Genomic DNA, 22,881 nt, shown 5'->3' with positions numbered 1-22,881 from the left:
GTCTTCCAAAGTATTAGCTATCCCACCCAATTTTGTGTCATCTGCAAATCTGATCAGCATTCCTTGCACCTCCTCATCCAAGTCATTAATACAAATGTTGAAGAGCATTGGGCCCAGGACTGAGCCCTGTGGTACCCTGCTCGTTACCTCTCCCCAGTTTGAGAAGATCCCATTGATAAGCACTTTTTGAGTCCGATTCTGTAGCCAACTGTGGATCCACCGGATCGTTGGCTGTCTAGCTGGGAACCTTGGAGCGGGATGCAGGGAAGCCGCACGACGCTTCCGTGGTCTCCTTCCCTCCCTGTGAACGCCCCCTTTTCACCCACTTGGGGAATAACCACACTGCCGGGGGAGGAGAGAGCGATTTCTGGGAACTGAGCCCTGGCTCCGAGCTTGGTTCCCTGTCTAGCAGTTATAGGATTGCTCTTTTATTCTGGCATAAGTTTTCATGGACTATAGTCCACTTCATCAGACAAATAGCGTACATATGGTAGGAGGTCAGCGAGGAATTGCAAACAGTAAGGTCAGAAAGAAATTAAATGCAGAAAGTACTGATAGTGACAATCACATCATTCAAAGCAATCATTCACAGTACAGTTGCTGTTGATAACACAAACATCCTGGCACTAGGTAAGCCAATTAACACATGTAGTGTGATAAAATTCCTTTATCCTGATTCAAGCTTCTGGCAATAGAATTGAACCTGGTTTCTACTAATTAGAAAGCAATGTGCAGCTATTCTATCTTTTTTTTTTCTTAATGGATTTTGTGCAGTAACAGAAAAGACAGGAAAAGAGGTAGGAAAAAAATGGAAGGATTACAAGAGGAAGACAACAACATCTGGATCTCCCATACAATTTAATGAATAAGGCCGGGCAATGGTACAATAAAGGAATAATCTTATTGCGATAGACAGCCACCTCTGAACTCAGAAGCGACCACCTATCCAATGCAGGGAGGGAGGAGCACTAAAAACCAAATGATCCTACGGCCATCTAGTCACTGTCTAGCTGTCATAGGATTGCGCCCTAAATGCCTTGTCTGGAAGCACCCAAACATTCTGGGCTGGTTGATCCATATGAGGCCCATCAAAAATCTTAACACCTTTTTTACTTTTTTATTCTTCAGCTCGAGAGAGATGTTGTTATAGCAGGGGGAAAACAGTAGTCTACGTACTGTGTGTAAGCGAGGGCGTGGGGGGGGGGGGCTTGATAGGGTATGCTGGCCGGGAGACGGTGGGAGTCCAGCACATACGAGGGCGCCAGGTGGTGCAAGGCAAGGGTACACCTTTTCCTGTATTGCTGTATTAGAAAGCACGACAATACCTTAATTTAAAAAGTTGCTTTGTGTGTTATACTCCCGAAACGTGCATAGGCCAGCCACACAGGCAGCAGGAAACCTCTTTCCCTGCATTCCTACAATACACGCCTCACCCAAATTCCGTTCCTCCGACCCTCCTCCTCTAGGGCGAGCAGAGGGCGGGAGAGGAGCCCCTGAAAGCCAGCCTCCCGCCGCGATGGGCAGCGAGGCCTCCCTTGCCAAGGGGCCTCAATTCGGTTGCTAGGGGGCATCCAGAAGTACTCGCCTGCTCTGACGCCGCCATCTTCAGGAACACGCACTTCCGGAAAACGTGCTAAAAACTCCTGGCGCCTGCGGCGGGGGGGGGGGGGGGGAGAGAAGGGTTAGCCCGCCGGGCCCATAGATAGGATGGCAGTAGGATAAAATTCCCTTTGCCAAAATACGGGGCGTTCCCGTTTCCTTTGACACCATTTTTTCCTGGGAAGCGACAAGGGATACAACAGCCAACCCCGAGCTTTAGCGTTGCTGTAACTGGGCAGCCGGCCGCGCCCGCAGTCCAAGAGCGCCGACAACCGCCGGAGTTCGCGCGCTCACTCGGGGAGTCGGGGGTGTGAAAGGCGGCGGCGGCGGCGGCGGCGGCGGCGGCGGAGTGCCGCGTAGAAACGCTTACATGAATAACCTTCGGCCCTCTATGGCGGAGGCGTCCACCGGGAGCTCGTCGGGAAAAAGCCTCCGGGGGTGTTTCTGCCGACGGCGCAAGGCCCGGGACGCTCTTCCAAGACTGGCCCGCCCCGGGCTTTCAGTGAGGAAAGAAATCGGCACAGAAGGGACCGCCCTCTCCGCCGGGAGATGCGGCGCTCCAGGCCTCCCCGGCCCCACTTGGGATGGCTCTGCCGTGGTTTTTGAGTTTCATTTCTCAAAAAAAATGTTTGCATTGCCCTGCCAAAGAAACTAAACTCCCTCGTCCTCATCCCCCCGCGGTGGGGCGGCGGGCGCTCTGGCTGGAAGAAAGCGGCTCAGTGCAGCCTCACAAGCTCCCTGAGCGCATTTTATGGAAAGGCGGGGTGCAAATGGAGTAAACAAATATATAAAATAATATTACAGGTCAGAGGCGTCGCTGGGACTGAATGGTGGTTTGTTACAACACTCCTGCAACGTAGCTTAAGGTAGCTCTGTACAGAGGCGAGCCTCTGTCCCCTTCCCCTTGTCAGAGAGCCTGAGAGCTTTGTCGATGAGAGGAGGCCCCTCCTAAGAGCAACGGAAGGGGGGGGGGCTTCCAGGGAAGAGGAAAAGGGCAGGCGGTTGAGGAGCGGAAGAACGTGACGCATTCTGTGCTGTTGCAACTACGCAACATACACCAGGCTCTTCCCATGGATGACGACCCTGGGCCACCTGACGAGAAACCACCCTGCGTGCCACACAACGCTGAGAAAGGCACCCAGGGCCACATGGAACTGAGAAATGTAACCAAGGGGGAGCAGACATGTGACAGTGGTCGAAGACCCCTTACTATGAGGAAGGCGGCAGCTGGGTGCACACTGGACATCTCTTGGGAGGTGTGTTGCCTTCCTGCAGCATATATTCAAGATGTTGATGTGGAGGCTACCAATAATGATCCAGCAGCTATCTTCTCTTTCTGATCCATGTGGGAACAAATCATACAGCCAGAAGAAATATTGACTATGCAGCTCCAAGTAGGGAAGTGAAGGAATTGGGGGCACAAGTGGTGTTTTCATCAGTCCTTCCTGCTGAAGGTCAGGGCTTTGGTAGGGAAAGGCTCCTGAAAGCGAACAGCCAGCTACACACATGGTGTCACCGGGAAAGGGTTGGTTTTTTGCACCATGGCCTACATGAAGGATGATGGGGTGCATCTCACAGGGACTGGGAAGAATGTTTTTGACAGCCTCATACACCTGACCTTCAAAGGGCTTTAAACTTGCTCTGGGAAGTGGGGGGGGGGAGCCCCAGAACTAACAACTGAGCTGGGTATTACAGGGAAGCACACAAAGGACAAAGAAAGGGACAAGACAGTGGAAGTGGAGCCCCGTAATTTGCAGATAAATGCAGCAGGGAAACTAGGAAGGCACAACACTCATGGCCTCCGATGTCTCCTTTGGAGTCAGACTGGATATTTTAAGATACAGGAAGGTGATCTCTATCAAATAGCACCAGTTTCAGCCATCTACCTTGTGACGAAATTAATGGTCCCTTTTGGAGGGGTCAGAGAGAAGGTATGCCCCAACAAAGTTTGGACAGTTTGGAATTATATACACCATTCCCCAACAGATGCTGGTTTCAACCATGTATCTTATGATGTAATTATTGGCCCCAAAAAGAGGTTTTGGGGGGGCTGCCATCCCCTAAATGCCCCAGCAGCTATGCATGAGATGGGGTTTTTGAGAAGCCACAACTTTTGTAAGGTGTTGATACTCAGAACATTTGTTCCTTATAAGTATTTTGACATGGGCTCCTGGAATATGATGAACCCCAGGAGGTCAGATTAGGACCCCAGGTTCTGGTGTACAGAGCAACTCTGCTGGAAAAGGGATCTTAATATCTCATGCTACTTGGGAGGACACACCTACACCCCTATAAACCTACATTTACTCAGATATCAGACAGAGGCTTTGCTGTCTGCCCAGTAATAAGCACTATCAGATTTGCAGGGATCAGTGATGGCCCCACACCTTTGGAACTCCCTCCACTGAGAAGTGCATATACCGCCCCCATGACTTTTTTGTTCTTCTTCCTTTGACAAATAGTTTTATGCTCGTTTCCATGTTTTCATGGCTGCTGTTTTAGTTAATTACTATTCTTGTGTTAAGGTTCTGTTGTCCAATACATGTATTTTACTGAATTGTTAGCTGCCTTGGAACAGGAGGGTTTTACCCTAAAAAGCAGATTACACATTCACTAAATAGGGGTGCACAATCCTTTAGGCCTCAAGGGCTGCACGTGCACCTACACGCCAGCGCACACAGATTTACATACAACTCACACTGTGCTTATCCTATATACATTCTAATATCATGTAGTCACTTCCTCCCACTCACTCACACATACACAAACCTACTCAGTCACAGCTTTAACCCTTCCTTCTGCGACAAAAAGAAGAAAAAATGTGGTAGGAACGGGATCCGTGGTTCTTGCCATAGAAGCCTTGTTCCTAGAGCATCCTAGGAAGCAGGCAGGAACCCAGCACTGTGTCCTAGGATGCTCTAGGAAGAGACTTCTATGGCAGGAGCTACAGAGCCCATTTCTAGAATGTTTTTCCTTTTTTCAGCCACTGCAGCTATTGGGGGTCACCAGAGAGGGTTTGGGAGGCTGCAGTTTTTGCACCCCTGCACTAAACAAATTGCAAGATATACTTCCTTAACATCAAATTCTAACCTTCAGCTAAAGTGACGTCTTCCCTGATGCTTTCAATAGAATAAACAATTCAAAGATAGGTTATGTGCATTTCTAGTTATCAAAAAATAGAAAAACAATGACACAAGCATTAGTGCAGATTTTATTGCATGTACAAAGATTACAAGCCACAAAACCTAAAGTTCAGGCTCCTGGGAAACACCCACTGATGCAGGCAATACAAGACAAGGAAGAGAGCCACTAAAGCTCTTCAGCAGAATCAAGAGCTGCCCTTCATGCTCATGGCCCTGCATGACACTGAGAACAAGGAGCAAAGTGGCTTTGCTTCAGAGCAGCAGAAAGGACTAAAAATACTTCCAAAGTCTCATTTTCAGTATAGCGGAACTTCAGGAATGCAGTTGAAGGGATCAGAAGTTAACGGAGGCTTCAGTATTTCGGTCTCTTCACCTCAACCCTGAAATTACAGACATTTATGAGGCGCAATATATGGAAGAGCATTTTAGAGAATTAAAACCAGAGGAAGTAAAGCACACTAAAAATCTCTTTAGGGTCAGTGGGACACAAGCACTTATTTAATTCTCCATGGCCTGAACCACAAATCTTCAGGGAGAGTTGCACTCACACACCTCTTAATGCAAAAAACCCACACTGTGTGCAATAGTTGGTATCACCTTCGTAGCGTCACCTGAAGAAGCCATTAAAACAAAATATGGCCCAGTACAGAATCATAGAATAACCTCAGGGATGCAGTGCTACTATCAATGCAATTGCAATGTTACTAACAATGCACTCCTTGGCATGTCTACTCAGAAGTAAGCTCCACCAAGTTAAATGCAATTTACTTGTAGGCAAGTGTGCCTAAGATGGCAGCCTAAGACATTTAAGGCTGTAAGAGTCCTTCTGGCAAGTGCTAGGTCAGAAATGTTTTCTTTTGGCCAAGACTGCTTCTGCTAGAATCCACATACAAACTAAAGGACCTGAGGTGAGCCTTTACACAAGGTGAACATACTGGAGCGTGAATAGATAGGTAATTTCAGTGGGAGTCAGAACTCCCATCAGTACCCCACATATTGCCAGCACAATGCCTGTAAACAGGGGAGGGAGTAGGAACAAATTCTCTGAGACAGAGTCTATATGCACATACAAATATTTTAAATATCAAATCCAGAGCTGATAGGATAAAGAAAAGGCACTAATTTAGCCATATCTGCATCCATTATTAATGGATCGTTGGAGTTTGGGGCAATTATACATGTTGAAGGAGTTATACATTCAGGGGGTAAGCTGGCAATAGGAATGTAAAACACTGCATAACTTAAGAGCAAAAAAGTTTTGAAGATAGGATGATTGTATTCTTCAGTCCACACATGCACCCCCCCACCCCAATCATGAGACTGCCACAACTGAGTAGCTGACTCCACTGACAGCACACAAGGATGTGTGTGCTGCAGAGAACAGGTTCTAGGAAGAGCTTTCAAATAGCAAATTCTACTAACCCATCAGCCTCCAACTTCTTCCTTTTTTCAATGATCTGCAGATAAAGTACAATCACTGTAGTGTACATGTCAACATTAAAAACTTCCTGTGTTGATGACACTGAAGTTCAACAAAGGAGCATGCAAACAGCACAGAAATAAAGCAGACCAAATTGATTTCTGGCAGGTTGGATCAGCATTCAATCCATTTACACATGGGAAAGGGGAAGAAGCAGCCTGTGTGTACTGTGAGAAGAAGCCTTGTAGGCCCCTTCCAACCCCACTATTCTATGATTCTAAGCCAAGTCTTCCTTGCCTAGCTTCTTCAACATTAGAATCCTGACAATGATCTGGAAGATGGAACAACTTGGGAATGCCCAAAGTTAATTCAGCGCCTTGGAAGACTGTGCAGAAGAGGTGACAATAAAGTTATGCGCATGCCTGTGGCTGAATAAGTCAGCCACCTACAGATCCATTCCCCTCCCAATCCTAAAAAAAAACAATTCTAGAAGATGTCTGTGGAAGTCTGAAAAGCTCTAAAGAAAACCTCATCCTCAGACATTTAAAGGGGGATATATATGTATGTATGTATGTATGTATAATATGGGAGAGCAGTTTTGCTCAAGATGCTCACTGCACTGATCTTCTTCCACTGCCGATCCAGCTCAGCCTTGTCATTGGTCTCCTTGAAACGACGTGTCTTACGGCCTTCAGACATCTTGATTCCATACTGGAATGCCGCTCTGGAATAAAACAGGAGAAACTCAAATTTGGATGGGCAAATTGTGCCTTCAACTGTTCCACAGTGGCTGGTACAGACAGCTTTCCCACAGTCTAGAACAAAGATCTATGCTCTCAGCTCTGTTACAGGAGGTAGCTCACTTGTAAACCACCCCCCACCGCAAGGAGTTATAATGCTGGAGGCACCATAATCCCCTCTGCTCTCCCAACCCCTACCCTCAAGGCAAACGGCAAACTCACTTGGGCAGAGCTTCTTTGTTGTTCATGTACTCGCTATATTCTTCTTGTGTGTCAAAATCCCAGCGACCAAGGGGTCCCTTTTTGTTTCCCTTAAGGAGGGAGGGAAAAGGGAGAAGGTTGGTCTACACTTATGATAGTATGATGTGAAAGAATGAATTGTACCACGTCAGATTGCAGGCAGCGAATACTATTTTTGAATGCCTCTCTATTTAACAAGGGAAATGAAAGGGAAATAATCACCTCTCTACAAGCAAAACAAAAACCCCTAGCAAGCTAGGGAGAAAGATTCTAGGCTCTCTGCTCTGGTAGTTTTCTATTTTTTGCAAAGAGTTTTTATTGTTTGTTTTCTATATTTCACTGGGAGGGATGAAAAAGGTCACTGCCACACATGCAGCCTGAAGTAGTAGAATCTATTCTACCACCTCACTCTGCTGCAAACCAGGCCAGAATGTTACAGGCTGCCACCCCAGGCTCCAGCGGGAAATGGGAGTCATGTGAAATCTTAAGACAGCTCAGAAACATTGCCCCTGGGTAAAAAAACATTTATTTTGAAATCATAGACAATATACCTGATCCATTTTGCTATAGTCTACTTCTTCATCACTATCCACAGCCATATCATCCATTCTGGAAAGTAAAGAAGCAATTAGACAGCTCTCATTTATCCTTGTACCCCCAACTCTGGAGGCACCTTGGTTTTTCCAATTTCAAAGACTCCAGATCAATATAGTCAATCTACCATTGACACCTGCAGTATCACACATTCTGCAAGCTCATTTAGCACCAAGGATGATAAATATCAGACAATCCAGTGCATATTTAAGCAAGCCCATTCAAGATCTGTTCTCAGAGATGCAGCAAACAACAAATTCATGACTTACAACTGAACTTCTGGAATCAACACGTCCCAGTCTTAAATTATTTTTAGACTCTCATGATAGTACTTCAGGGCTAATGTGTCAAATAAAGGTCATTTGATTATTATGAGGGTGCCCTTTACCAGACTGTTGGAATTGTAGGACCCTTAATGACTCCATTGTCCAACAGCAAAGATACCAAACTCAGGCTCTAATTACCATGGGCTGACATTGGAAACTCAAAAGGACAGACATGTAACTTCCCTTCCTGCTAAAAAATCACCTGCAAAATCAAGATTTGCTGGAACAGGTCTGGACATTACTTGCCAATTCGTGGTGTCAAAATAACATCCTTAGTAAACTGGACTGTTTTCTGCACTAAAAGCATGGAAGCAACCTCCTTCAGATTAGCCTTCTTAGCTCCCCAAGTCCACTGCTCAGTCTAGCTGCACTCCTTTAGGGTGGAAGAGTTTAGTTCTATGGGCAGAATCCAATGGGGTGCTTCCGCCCCCGCCAACTGTATTGCATAAGTGGCGTCCACTGCTTGCGCAATGACGATTTAGCGCTTCTGGGGGAACCCAAAATGAGTGGAAACACTAGTTGCTGGAAGGAGTCAGGTCAGTGGAGCTCACAGGAGCTCACCCGCCTCCTTTCAGAAACTAGCATTTCCACTCGTTTCAGGACTTCCCCTAGGAAAAGCTAAATCTCCGTGTAAGCAGTGAGTCCCATTTGTGCAATGCAATCAGGAACCCACCACCTGTGGAAGAGAATCAGCAAGGCAGGAAAGAATCACCGGGGGCATAAGAGCCCCATTGGATTCTGTCCTATATATACTTGTTCTGTGCTGACTAGAGCTAGATGAATGTCCACATACAGTTTTACTTCTATTACCCAGATGGTACAATTTGATGCGCTCATCCTTCCAGGAGGCTTTCTAGTAAGAAATCCTAAATCTGCAGTAACCACATAAAGATAAATGTTTGCCTTATCTGGAGGGCAAGTGTTTTAGATTCAATTTTAACATATTTTCTGTTATAAACTAAGGTGCAAATGTCTAAGTAAACATTTCTTGATTAATTTCCAGTTTCTGCCCCAGCAGCAGAACAAGTCAATCGTACATTTTCAGATTGTTTGGTTAAGCTACTAGAAAGGTGTACTGAATAGTTTAGTGCAGACACAGCTTGGAAAGACATGGAACCCAGTAATTCAGGCATAGATCTCTAATCCAAAATTTAAAGATAGCTACAGTAACTACTCCCATCTGATAATATGATTCCTCTTGCTCTACATCATGGGTGGGGAACCTATGGCCCTCCAAATGTTGTTGGACTCCACCAGCCAGCATGGCCAATGGTTAGGAATGATGGGAGTTGTAGTCCAACAACATCTGGAAGACCACAGGTTCACTACCCCCATTTTAAGTAAACAATGCAGTGGATTATGGCAGTAGTTACATAAGCGTGTAATAGTATGGTTTGGGAGCTAGCAGTAATGCTGAAATAATTAAGCTCTGGTTTACTACCCATAACAAGGAATGTGGGCACAAATTGTTTGGTTTAACTTGGAGGGTAAATGTGACACTGGGAGCAAGACGGCGCTGGCAAAGAAACAGACTTGTAAAACTAAATTGTATAGAGCCTATATTATTCTGCACATAGAACAAATACTAGACACAACAGTGCCTACCAATAATTTCCATTCACGCAGCAAAAGGGAATCTGTCCTTAAAGTGGGCCATAGAGTTTGAGGTAAGTCAAGTCTTTGTCTTGCTCAGCTCTCTGTGATCCTCAACCAACCATTCCGTTCCACCTCCAAGCCCACCTGGGGAATAGAGCATGCTTACGTTGCCGGGTAGCATTCAGCATAGCTGTTTGACATCCCAAAGAAGTCACCAAGTTGCTTTTTGTCTTCCGGCTTTTTCAACGTGTCAAATGTTAAGGAAAAATATAGTCTGGCCATCACCAGGGTCAGAAAACAACATAGGAAAAAGCTATCTCCACCCCTCCCAGAAAATAAATGAGCAGCTTGAATCTGCATGGGGTGGCAGAGGAGAATATTAAAAGGAAGGTTCTTGGGCCATTTCAAGTCAACCAAATCTCTCCATTATTTAATTAGTCAATGCCTCATCAATTTGACTAGAGGGAAAGACAGAAATGGACCCCTCCCACCCTACCATTCCAATCGCTCAAGCACAAACAACGTGTTTCGGCGCAAAGTCTATATAGTGATCTTCTGGAGCTTCCCCAATGTACAAGAGAGCAGTATCCCCTTCAAGTGAAGGCCTGGGCCTAGGGTGGGAGACGCCTTTCCTTCTCTAGAGGAGACTGGGGCACCTTCTCTGAACAGACTATTGCAGGTGTTTGCACCCAGCACCAGCACACCTATTTAGTGCATGCACATAAAGGATATGATTCTGCTCCTTCCCAGCCACCAGCACCGGCAAATTTCTCATTGATTGATTTAATCAACTCTTTGGCTGAGCCAGGTCCTGGAAACGAGGAAGGTATAGAAGCAGATTTCAGACTGTGACAGCAGCAATTCTACTCCCAACTGTGATACTAAAAAATATTATGCTTATTCTATAGCCCAATTATATAAGCCATAACTGTAAGGAACCATAGCAAATCATTTTGGCATGGGTGTCATTGCCCTCTAGAGGTTGAATCATTCATTACAAAAGGTGGTAACTCAGAAACCCATAGCAGAAAAGTTATCAATAAATGCACAGGTGCCAAGGAAGGAAACTTAAACAGGTCAGCTGAGATATACAGACCCCTCATCTTCCAGCTAGGGCCAAGTATCATGTCAAAGATGAATTCCAGGCCCAAACTAGACTGTCTAAATCATAGGTGGCCATCTCCAATGATATATTCCTAACAATCCCAACAATACTTGAGGGCTCAGAAGAAAACCCACCATCACACAGCCAATAGGATTAGCAATTAGTCCTGCCTGCCACAACTGGTTTTATACCAAAGTTAACAAACAGAAGGACGTACCTTTGTCAATATCAATGGGCTGAAAGGAGAAAGGAAAAAACACATTAGAAACAAGTAAGATGAGCATCAGGTTCTTCATACTCAATACAATCCACAACAATCTCTCCCTCACCAGCTTTAACCCGAACATTGACCCCTGGAAAATTATGCACCAGTGATACCCAATTTAGAACATGCTCACAGCCTCAGGTTACCTATTTCAGATAGATCAGTATATCAACCAATTATCCTTGTCTCTAGGAGGATTTTATATCCATTATATCATGGCCAATCCCAGTAGCGTTTGGGAATTATTCGCAACTTGATTCTCAGAGGCTCATGCACCACAAAACCTCAGTTTCACGGCTGAAATTCTGTATGCTTACCTCATCATCAGGCTTGGGTTTCTCAAAGTAGCTATGCCTCTTCTTCTCCTCCTCACGTTCACGTTCCCTCTCTCGATCCCGTTCACGTTCTCGCTCATGTTCCCTGTCTCGCTCTCTCTCACGCTCTCGGTCCCGTTCCCTGTATCTCTCGCGCTCCTTCTCTCGAGGCACCTTTGCGGCAGATGGCACATAATCTCCAATGTCCTCAAAAATACTTTTTTGTCAAACAGATACAGATTACAAAGGCAGCAAATGCACAAGTCTCAGAAAAAGTACAACTTTCCTTCCATGCATCTCTAACATAAATCACTCCTCTTCTCAGGCAGTCTCACCACCAGTCTCCTGAGGATTCAAGCGGCTTCTTCTTGCTACTGTCTCCTGAGCTCTGAAGGAGAGTAAACCAAAACTAGGCTTGTTCCCTCCCAAAATCTTTTGGAGGACCTTTCAACAAGGTAGTAGCTTCTTGGAAAAGGTCCCAAATAAAATGAAAGGAGTCCAGCTAAATTATTCACTCAAAGAAGTTAGATTACTTACTTCATATCTGCCTCTGGAGGTTTCTTCTCATCCAGTTTTCCTACAAATAGAGAGTAATCAGAACAAGACTACCTTTGAACCTAAATTATGTTCCAACTTTATTATCTTAAGAAATAATGGCAACAGTATAAAGCAGGGAGAAGTTTCTGCAGATGTCTATGGCAACTTGCACATCGTGGCATGCAAAACTCCACATGATTGACAGGGCAGGCTGACCTCTCCTCACTTTGCACATGCAGACTCCACCTCTTCTTCAGCCTAAGGGGTGGGTAACTTTGGAAAGATGAAGATTAAGTAGGGTTTGCACTAACTTCCCCATTTTAAGCAGCCTGTTCTATCAGGAACTATCACCATGAAAAGCAAAAGGACACTGCGAGAACCCAAATTCTGATGTTTCTCCACCATTCTTTTAGTTTGCTCCCATTTTAATGGAACCTTCCCTTTCAATGCAATTCATCTCAGGAGGGGTTTATGGGAAAAGAGACATGCATGCCCCTCTCAAAACTGAAACACACAGGCCCACCTTTGTCCTTCTTCTTAAGCTTTTTGTTACGGGTGCCTTGCCTCAAGTATGAAAGAATCTGGGTCAGTTTACTGATGACAATATCATTTGTAGTCAGTGTGGTCTGGGCCTAGAAGGAAAAGTCAAAGGAATCACACTCTGATAGACCATGTGCGATTGCCAACATTAACAAAAGCAGCCATACTTCTGCTATTTCAGAGAAAGCATTCAGGACAGTTACCTCCATGGTGGGACAATCAGCTTTACTTCGGATCAAGGTTGTGGGGATGTCTGTGTCCGCATATTCATCATCAAGATCCACCACATAGGCCATCCTCCCTGGAAGGAAGAGCTCATTCCGCTCATATGCCTTGTTCTTGAACAGCATCCGGTAGATGTTACGACCTAGCAAGGAAGGATACTTACAGTAATTATCAACTTAGGGAATCCAGGCAACTCACTAACACTAGAGCATTTCAGCCATTGCTCCGATCAGCATTTCTTCAAGCCACATAAACCCAAGACTACAATAGCCAGGCAATTCATATTTCCATCCTCTGGTTATTTGAGGACTGCTAGAACTCTAATTTGCTCACAATACTATACAGTCACAACCTCCTAGTCCAAGATTAGCAGCACATAGTAGCAAACCTTTAAATATCCCTACCCAAGCGTGTCTTGAATTCAATTTTGTTTTCTGGATCTTCATCTTTTCTAAAGAAAGAAAGAAAGAAAGAAAGAAAGAAAGAAAGAAAGAAAGAAAGAAAGAAAGAAAGAAAGAAAGAAATGTTATGAAAAATGAAAGAAAGAAAGAAAGAAAGAAAGAAAGAAAGAAAGAAAGAAAGAAAGAAATGTTATGAAAAATGACTACCTTCTCCTTCAGTCTAAAAACTCACAAGCCAGAACTCTGCTTGTCACCACTTACTTAGTTTCTTTCTGGGGCTTCTCCATAAGTTCCTCTTCTTCCTTTTCTTTGCTGGCAATCTCAGCACGCACCTGACCAGAGAGAAAGTTTCTTCAAAATGCTACTGTAAGAATTTATGGTGCAGTCTCCCAACAGATCAGAGAGGCAAGCAGATAACTTCAGTAATGTGAACAAATAACTCCTGCACATTAACTTACCATCCTTTGGTTGATCCCACCCACAAGGTATAGGCTGGGCAAGACAGCGGGGCGGTAAGTAAAAAAATTAATTGTGCAATTCTATTTTCATGACTTCCTATTCCCATCAGTAAAAGAAACCCCAACTGCTGGGGAACATGGGTGGGAGGGTGCTGTTGCACTCAAGTCCTGCTTGTGGGTTTCCCATGAGCAGCTGGTTGGCCACTGTATCATCAGAATGCTGGACTAGATAGACCCTTGGTCTGATCCAACTTGGATCTTCTTATGTTCTTACATTCTTAGATGTTTATAAAGGTATTACATATATATTTCATATATAAATATTATACCCCAAGCAAGTAGAAGTCTAAAAATAGTTTATAACAAGAATCTACAAACAGATACAGGTGAGCACAACACTACTATAAAATAGTCTTATTTGGAGGAGTTAAGTTACAAGAACAAGGTGGCAGCTCAGACAAAAACAGGGTTTCCCCTCCTCCTGCTCAACTCCTGTCTGAAAAGCACGATCAGTGACCAAAGTTGCAGGAGAAGCATCAGGTAACCTCTTACATACAAAATGGTCAACTTATCCATAGTTATAGGCCAATAATAAAACCTTAATAAATGGCAGTTAATGCAAAATACTACTGATACAAGGCATCCCTAGGAACAACTACAGCAGAAAACTAGCTCTTAAAAGTCAAGAGCATCATGCAGAGTTAATTCAAGATTCCAGAGAAGTTTAGTTAAGCACTGAACAGATCCTCAGTGTTCTTGATGTTCAGCAGTATGTCTATTTTAAGCAGGTTTTGCAAGTCCATACAAATCTGAAAGGGGCAGACATTACACGCCAAGAATGGAGAGATAGCAGAGGAAATATCAATTTAGACATGAGCAACATTTGTTAGTGGAAAGGCCACAATATACACGGTGAACAGATTCACCAACATGTGAATTGCTGATGTGTTGTTATACTATCTGGCTCACCTTTTGCAGCAAAGCAAAATCCAGACCCTTCACCAAGTGAGTGTGCTCCATGTCACCACCCAAGAACTTGGACTCCTGAATCAACTGCCGCCTCTTTTCTGCAGCTGACTTATCCCTAAAGCAATAAAAAGAAACTGCATGACATCAGAGCCACATTGTATTGCAAAGTAGAAAGGCAGAAACTGTGACTGCACTCACGCCTCTGCAGTGGGTCCCACTGCCCTGTAGTTGGCAGTTGTGCTGATCAGCTCTGTTTCCTCATAGTCCTTGTTGACCCCATCTCTTCTCTCCTTGGCACGGTCCCTGTACTTCTCAGCCAGTTCCCTCTCTCGCTCAATCTCTTGTTGCCGTAGCTTTGCATAATAGCTGGCATGAGAAAAACAAGCCAATTACAATTAAAACATGCAGACCATGGCAATGTAAGAAAATACCCATCTCCCTTAACATGTATCTTGATGGCCACTGCCCTTTTACAGAGCTGTTACATCAGTTCCTTTGATCATTAGTTCTTAGCTCACCGTTTCCATACGGAGGGGCCATTATATTTATTGGGTGGGTTCACATGATCACTACAACGAGCTGCAGCACCCGCAGGTATCATTCTGAAACTTGGAGCCATAGCTTGTTGTATCATCTGAACCCCAAAACCATAGGTTATGTGGGAGTTAAATAACCCTTGCAGAAGCCATGGCCTGTTTTAGGGTTATGTGAGGGCTGTTTAACCCTCTCATAATCCACAATCCCTGGGTTTGGACAACACAACAAACAACTTGAATATTCAGAATGGCTCCCAGCACGCACCACAACCCACCATAGCTTAAGTAATAAATTATTTATAAACAATTATTTATAATTATTTATAAATTAAATAACAGACTCAATAAGCCATGGTGGACAGTTTGATCATGCAAACTGGCCCATTTATTTGATTTGTCCTCATCCTGAGTGCTTGAAGCAAAACACAACATTAAAAAAAACTAGTAGCACCATCTATCCAACAATATGGAGCTCTTACAGTGCTTTTGGAAATCCTCAAGCCTAACTCCTGACAAGCCCTCCACTGGGGGAAAGCCTGAGTGCCATCTCTCTACATGCCTTTACTGTTTGAGCTTAGCAGCTAGAATCAAAAGGATGTACTTGGGGAGAGGCAGGCACTAGGCACAAGCCATTGATGCCTTCATAGGTAGTAGTCAGCACTTTGAATTTTGGCCAAGCAAACACAAGAACCAGGGTCAATACCAGGAATGGTCCATAGCTAACAGGTAGAGCACATTCTCTACATGCAGACAGTCATGGAATCAATCCTTGGCATCTCCAGTTAATAGCCATACTACTCAGATCAACAAGGTATTGTTAATCTTATCAATTTCTAGGTGAATAATTCACTGAAGTAACAAGTGCAGTCTCAGTGCCATAACCAGGGTAAAAGCCAGATTGGCAGAAGCCCAGAAATCAGAATATCCAGGTGGGTCTGAAGGAGCCCATCACTATCACTATGAACAACTCCCCCTCCTCCTAAGAAAGAACACAGGAGGTAACTGAATGAGGAACATCATCACGGCCTAATTTTTCATTTCAAGGCCAAATAACCAAAGTGGATCAAACTCCCTTAAAGAGGAGATGTTCAAGGGCCCATCTTCTTCTGGCAGTTAGGATTCTTCCTCCACTTTGAAAGAACGTCAGGAAGCTTCTGGATCCAAACCTCTCATTCTATTTACCTTTTCTTCTTTCTCCTGCGAGCAGCTGGATCTTCATCTTCATTGTATTCTCTTGGCATCCTAAAAAGGACAAGAACATTCATGCTCATGACAATAGCCAGTATTACAGTTGAATAAAGCAGGAAGCCCAATTTCAAGAGAAAGCTAGCAATATGCTTGCAGTAAGTTATTTCACTCTTTCTTAACCTGTCTGACAACTTTAAGACACCTATCTCAGTCAAAGAAAGCCAAAAGCAGCTTGAAAACGTCAGAAAAACGCTTTCAAGAGTCACATATATATTCTGAGAGCTGGGCAGCGTACTGACTAAAAGTGCTATCTATGAAACCACAATTCAAATCTTGCCTCAGTCAGAAGCTTTCTAGGTGGCATTAGGCAACCTACTGTTCTCCAGACTTCAGCTCCTCATCAGCAATATTGGGATACTACCTTACCTTTCAGGATTGCTGTGAGGATAATTGAGATGTACATGAAATACTTTGAACATTCTAAAGCTGTATATAATTACTAAGCATTACTACTATTAGTCAAAGTTCACTTGATTAGCTTCAATAGCTACCTAATTCTGAATTTAGTTTCTCCCTCATATGCATACAGGTTATATACATGTGTAGACATTATGTGAACACAGATTATGTGCGCTCATATACAGATATAACGAGACTATGCTAGAACAAATATCAGATAAATATGCATCAGCTAGGCAGTGTGGGGGTGGGGGGAGAGTTCAGTGATGGTCTATTAAGTACAAAACATGCATACTTACTCATGATGGCGAGATTTGGAAGGTGGTGCAGATGTTGGTGCTGCCCGTGGGGTCATAAGAAGCTTGCGGAAGTCTTCATTGGTCAGTTTAGACCTATGATAAAAAAAACCCACTGTGTTTAACTGCAAAAAACAGTCCAATATCCTTCATTCAACAAGTCATACTACAAGATTTGCTGATGACAGAAACCGCACATGATCCTTTACAATATTTCATACACAGGACCCACTTGTATAGGATTGAAAAAGCTTTAGAACCCCTACAAGTAAGAAACTAGGATTCAGTGCCTTTCCTGCACTCCTAGATTGGTTATAAGCATGCAGGTGAGCCAGCAAGGGGAGAAGGGCATAGAATAGAAACAAAATGCAGTAATGGTAGTGCAGGACACCCAGCTATTACTGCATTTTGCTCCAGCATGACTTGCCTGCTAGCTCTGGGGCTGCTACATTTCCTTCCCTCAACTGCACTGGCTAGAACTCCATCCATCAATCCCTAGTTAGTGCAGTTTGGGCACTTTATGATGGCAGTGGCAGGAGTTCACTGGCCCTAGTGGCAGAGTCAAAATTTGTGGTTGCAAAGAGCCCTTGTCCCTGACCTTGCACTGTGCTTCTGTGGGAGGCCAGGGACAATCCCTTCTTCCCCAATCCAGCTGGGGTGGGGTACAGATTGTCCCCACAGTTGTGAGGCTATGGAATCCTAGGACAACCACATCGCCAAACAGGGATCATCCATGTGGCTGTGCTGGGATTCCACAGCCAAGCGCAACTGGAAGACAACCTGCACCCCTCCCAAGCTCTAAGCTAGCGGGAAAGGTTAGGGGACTGCACCCCTCCCATCACACTTGCCTGAACGTTCGCCAGGGTGAGTGGCATTGCAGACCCCTGTCAGTGGCAACATCTGTTTTTGTTTTTTACCATAAATACTGAAAGCTCTACTTCAAAATACAATGAAAAGCTCTACTCACTGGTGGAAAGAATGAGAATCATCTATCTCATGGCCATCTGGGGCCAGAGGGTTGGAGAACGGCTCACCTAGAAAGGAGAGAGAAGGAACTGAATACCAGCAAAGACAGGACCCTTAATTCATTGCATTACCAAGCATGCCTTCACACCACGCACACAGAGTATTACAGCGCTTCTCATACAAAAAACAGAACATGCAGAAAGAGAGTTAACTGCAAGGCTGGGATTTTGGAATATCATCAGGAAACCTGATGTTTACTGCTCTGCAAAGTGTTGCAACCACTTCTCATCCCACCCAGTCACAAGGAAGTATTGGAATCACAGTTAGAAAGCTGCAAGAGGCTCTCAGGTAACCCCAAAACAGGACCATCCATTTCCTCGCCACTCAAAGTTCAACCTATGTAATCCAGCCCCAGTGGGTGAGTTCGCACAACACACTAACCTATGCACTGTGAGCTGTTTTGCGAACAACACACAGTGTATAGATGGCGTGCCCGACAGATGATCGGGCACACCACCCATAGTGCATAGCTTGTTCCCCCACCACCTCCCGCTCAGTCCTCCAGCTGGGTCCACCTGGCATCCCAAGGAACCTGGCAGCACAACCCGTCTTGTCTGCCACCAAACCCCGTGTCCCTGCTTCGATGACAGTCGGAGCCCTTTTTTCCCCAGTGTCTTCTTCCTCTGGCCAGCAATAGCCACTCCAGAGTGCCCAAACGGCCACACTTGCCTTGGCTGCTCCCTTGTATGTCGAATGTACAAGAGAGCACTCAAGGCAACACTGTAGCAAGGCTGCTTTGACAGTCTTGCACAGTTGGCAGGTGGGGAAATGAGGTGTAGATCACCCCGCTAGCGAGGTTGCCCCCAGGGTTCAATACATTGCCCTGAACCTTGGGGGTTCCCTGCTAGAAATCCCCACTTGTCCAAGTCCCCTACACCTGCTGTTAACGGTGCCCAAGGCCCCCTTTTCTTCTCAGATTGCTGTAGCTACATCTATTTTGATCACTTTCAAAGTAGAAGAAATTACTCCCTCTGGGGTAGGGAAATGGGGCGGCAACCATTTTCATATGGAAACAGGGTGCTCAGGACTCGGGGAGGGGTGTACTAGAAGGAGGTGATCCGCAGGGGGTGGCATGGCACTTTAAATTGCATGGGTCCTTAAATAACTGGGTGATCTTAGCACTTTTGGCAGGTGGGGAAAGTGCCAAGACGTCCTAGTTAGCTGAGTAACCCCCCAATTTAAAGTCTTGCCCCCACCAATGGGGGTGCCCCACTTCGACTCCATCCCACCCCAAGTCAGCAGGGCCCTGTTTTCATTGAAAAGTGCATCCCCCCTTTTTGCACTTGTTCCATTAGCCTCACGGGGTATTGATAACTGTCAACAAGCTGTCAAAATCCAGCTCACAGGGAGTCTTTCAGAATATCCACCAGCATATAAACTATTTTCCAAGAAACAGTTTGTATACAGTGGGTATTCCAAGATTACTTTGTACCCACAATATTACTCTGCAAATATATAGAGAAAGTAATACTATAAGAAAACTATGAGCTATTTGTGATTCCTGCTGTTCTTTGGAAGCTTTTCAGGGGTACCTCAACCAGAGTATCAGTGATGACGGGCAAGCCTCCTGGCCTGCAACTGCCAGTCTTCCCCTGCAGTGTATGCAAACCTCAGGAAAGTACTGCATGTGCTTTGTGGCAAACCCTCTATTCACATAAGACACCAGTAAGGCCCAAAAGGCATGGCCAGTTAGCATTTTAGCTTTCTAGACTTTTAGCTTTGCTGTTTTAAATCTGTATTTTGAATTCCTGCACTGCTGCTAGGTTTTATTGTGGTTGTATTGTTATATTGTGGTTTTAATGTTCTATATATTTTATATTGTTTTATTGTGTGCTGTTTGGTTTTAATTTTTGTGAACCGCCCAGAGCGCTTCAGCTATTGGGCGGTATAGAAATGAAATAAATAAAGTGCACCCTCCAGTAATAGGGCTGTGCTAACTTAAGTTTTACATGGTCTACTTTTTCCACCTTTACTAAAGTTCCTTTCGTTCTCCAAAATATTTTACACTGACAAGCAAGGGTGCATGTTCAGGATCTCTTAAGGCAGCCTCATGCTGACTTGGGTTAATGGGAGTTGCAGTCCATCACATCTAGGGGACACCAAGAAAGATGCCCAGCAAGCCATCCAACAAGCTTTGACTTCCACTGCAGTTTGGAAAAAGTCAGAAACAGCAGGAGTCTCACATCCAAACTTCAGCAGAAGCAAAATAAGCCTCTGCTGCTCTTCCAAGCCTCCCACACTGGTCAGAGTACTCAGGAGAGAGGTAGCATTTGCTCTCATTTGCACATGCCAGTAGACTTGGGGAAGAGGAAGGAACTGCTGGAGAAGGCAAATAGAGGCTAGCTAGTAAGTCAACTTAAAATTTGCAGACAAGTTTAAGGCAAGTTAAAGTTGGGCCACGTCCTTTGCAAGAATCCCAGCAGGCACTAGGTTGTTGTTCAGTCGTTCAGTCGTGTCCGACTCTTCGTGACCCCATGGACCATAGCACGCCAGGCCTTCCTGTCCTGCGTTCTCTCCCGGAGTGTGCTCAAGTTCATATTCATCTTTACAGCATCGGATTTTCTTTTCACCACCAGACACATCTACAGCTGAGTGTCCTTTCGGCTTTGGCCCAGTCACTTCACTCTTTCTGGCACTACTTGGAAATTCCCTCTGCTCTTCCCCAGTAGCATATTGGACACCTTCCGACCTGAGGGGCTCATCTTCCGGCGTCATCTCTTTTAGCCTTGTGATACGTTCCATGGGGTTTTCTTGGCAAGAATACTGGAGTGGGTTGCCATTTCCTTCTCCAGTGGACCACATTTTGTCAGAACTCTCCGCCATGACCTGTCCGTCTTGGGTGGCCCTGCACGGCATAGCTTATGGCTTCACTGAGTTACGCAAGCCCCTTCGCCACAACAAGGCAGTGATCCATGAAGGGGAGGCACTAGGTGGCGCACCATAAATTGGCCGATAGTCCACTGATGGACTCCAGTCTACCTCCTGCCGCCTCCGGCTCTACACCCGCCCGCGGGCCTGGGCCCTCTGCAAGGCCGTGGGGCTCTCCGGCGAAGTCGGACGGAAAGCACCCCCCAGAGACCGCAAGCTCGAGAGCCGCGCGCTGCTTTGGGGCGCTCGCTCCTTCCCAGACGGGCGGGCCGGGCCGGTGTCTGCAGCGTCCCCCGCGCCGCAACAAAGGGCTACGCGCGCCCTCGCGTCGGGCCCCCGGCAATACTCACTGTCCCGCTCCGGCATCTTGGCTCCCGCGGCCGCGCTCAACGGCTCCCGCTGGAGAGAACAACAGCGACGCGACGGCGCCGTCCCTTTCCCCACAAGACACCGCGCAGTAGAGGGCGGGGAAGAAGCGCGACCTCTGAGCGCCCCGTTCGAGAGAAGGCGTTTTGACCCACAATGCACTGCGCCGGGGTAGTTCGGGAGCCCGGAGAGTCAGAAAAATCTCGCCTGTCTCCTCGTTTGGATAGAGGGTTTCCGGGTAGACTGCGGAAGCCATATTTCTGTCTCCTCCGAGGGGCTGAAGCCCCATTATTTATTGTTCGTTACATTCATATCCCGCCTTTCGTGGAAGGAGCCCAAGGCAACGGACACGGTCCTCCTCTCCATTTCCATCCTCACAACAACCCTGTGAGGTGGGTTGAGAGCCTGTGACTGGCTCAAAGTCACCCAGTGAGTTTCCATGGCCCGGTGGGGGCTAGAACCTGGATCTCCCGAGTCCCAGCCCAACACTCCAACCACTACACCACACTGGGCAAATCTAGCATGCCCACCCATACACAAAAGATAGCAGAAAATAGATTCCTACTCTTTCTAACATGCCTTACTTCATGTTATTTCTTTAACTTTTTGTTCGTTTGTTTACCACCAATGCTAATTCTAAGACAAATACAGTCTCCTATCCCCCATATTTAAGATTGGGCTGGTTTAAGATTGGGAAAGGAGTACGGCAGGGTTGTATACTCTCACCCTACCTATTCAACCTGTACACAGAACACATCATGCGACGTGCTGGGCTTGATGAAGCCAAGGCTGGAGTTAAAATTGCTGGAAGAAACATTAACAATCTCCGATATGCAGATGATACCACGTTGATGGCTGAAAGCGAGGAGGAGCTGAGGAACCTCATGACGAAGGTGAAAGAAGAAAGTGCAAAAGCTGGGTTGCAGTTCAACCTCAAAAAAACCAAGATTATGGCAACCAGCTCGATTGATAACTGGCAAATAGAGGGAGAAAACGTGGAGGCAGTGACAGACTTTGTCTTTCTAGGTGTAAAGATTACTGCAGACGCTGACTGCAGCCAGGAAATCAGAAGACGTTTACTTCTTGGGAGGAGAGCGATGACAAATCTTAATAAAATAGTTAAAAGCAGAGACATCACACTGACAACAAAGGTCCGCATAGTGAAAGCAATGGTATTCCCCGTAGTAACCTATGGCTGCGAGAGCTGGACCATAAGGAAGGCTGAGCGAAGGAAGATAGATGCTTTTGAACTGTGGTGCTGGAGGAAATGTGAAAACTCTCTGGAAAAGACCCTGATGCTGGGAAAGACTGAAGGCAAAAGCAGAAGGGGACGGCAGAGGATGAGATGGCTAGATAGCATCACCGATGCAATGAATATGGACTTGAGCACGCTCCGGGAGAGAGCGCAGGACAGGAAGGCCTGGCGTGCTATGGGCCGTGGGGTCACAAAGAGTCGGACACGACTGAATGACTGAACAACAACAACAAGCTGGAGGAAAATTCTGAGAGTGCCTTGGACTGCAAGAAGATCAAACCAGTCCATACTCCAGGAAATAAAGCCAGACTGCTCACTTGAGGGAATGATCTTAAAGGCACAACTGAAGTACTTTGGCCACATCATGAGAAGACAGGATAGCCTGGAGAAGATGCTGATGCTAGGGAAAGTGGAA

General features: G+C 45.6%; 2 protein-coding genes across 4 annotated transcripts in view; both read right to left on the bottom strand.

Annotated features, from left to right (window-relative positions):
* The window catches only part of WDR55 (WD repeat domain 55), a 28,543-nt gene extending 26,930 nt beyond the window's left edge, over positions 1-1,613 (bottom strand). For both annotated transcript variants that reach the window (XR_014790332.1, XM_084850912.1), the window contains exon 1: positions 1,586-1,613. Coding sequence is in view for 1 of the 2 variants with exons in the window: in XM_084850912.1 (XP_084707038.1) it covers positions 1,586-1,603 (18 nt within the window). In the remaining variant the exon portion in view is untranslated. The remainder of the gene's footprint in view (positions 1-1,585) is intronic.
* A 3,181-nt stretch (positions 1,614-4,794) lies between these two features.
* IK (IK cytokine) lies at positions 4,795-21,297 on the bottom strand. Of its 2 annotated transcripts, none has more exons than XM_084850901.1 (20): positions 21,196-21,297; positions 17,919-17,985; positions 16,955-17,047; positions 16,191-16,250; positions 14,671-14,838; positions 14,473-14,587; positions 13,307-13,377; positions 13,049-13,095; positions 12,623-12,786; positions 12,403-12,511; positions 11,880-11,919; positions 11,346-11,559; positions 10,981-10,999; positions 10,391-10,469; positions 9,825-9,905; positions 7,694-7,751; positions 7,125-7,213; positions 6,778-6,886; positions 6,165-6,199; positions 4,795-5,122 (listed from the first exon to the last, which is right to left on the bottom strand). In XM_084850901.1, exons 1-20 carry the CDS (start codon positions 21,209-21,211, stop codon positions 5,095-5,097), a joined length of 1,662 nt encoding a protein of 553 aa, XP_084707027.1. In that variant the 5' UTR covers positions 21,212-21,297; the 3' UTR covers positions 4,795-5,094. The 2 variants fall into 2 exon arrangements, with proteins under 2 accessions (XP_084707027.1, XP_084707028.1); XM_084850902.1 differs by lacking the exon at positions 21,196-21,297 and adding an exon at positions 19,989-20,898.
* Positions 21,298-22,881: the final 1,584 nt, after the last annotated feature.

This window comes from Heloderma suspectum, chromosome 4 (assembly GCF_057233095.1).
Source record: "Heloderma suspectum isolate Gila_16-S chromosome 4, 16-S_ref, whole genome shotgun sequence".
NCBI classification, from domain to species: Eukaryota; Metazoa; Chordata; class Lepidosauria; order Squamata; family Helodermatidae; genus Heloderma; species Heloderma suspectum.
The sequence above is the reverse complement of the archived record's forward strand: the minus strand, read 5'-3'. Positions and strand labels throughout refer to the sequence as shown.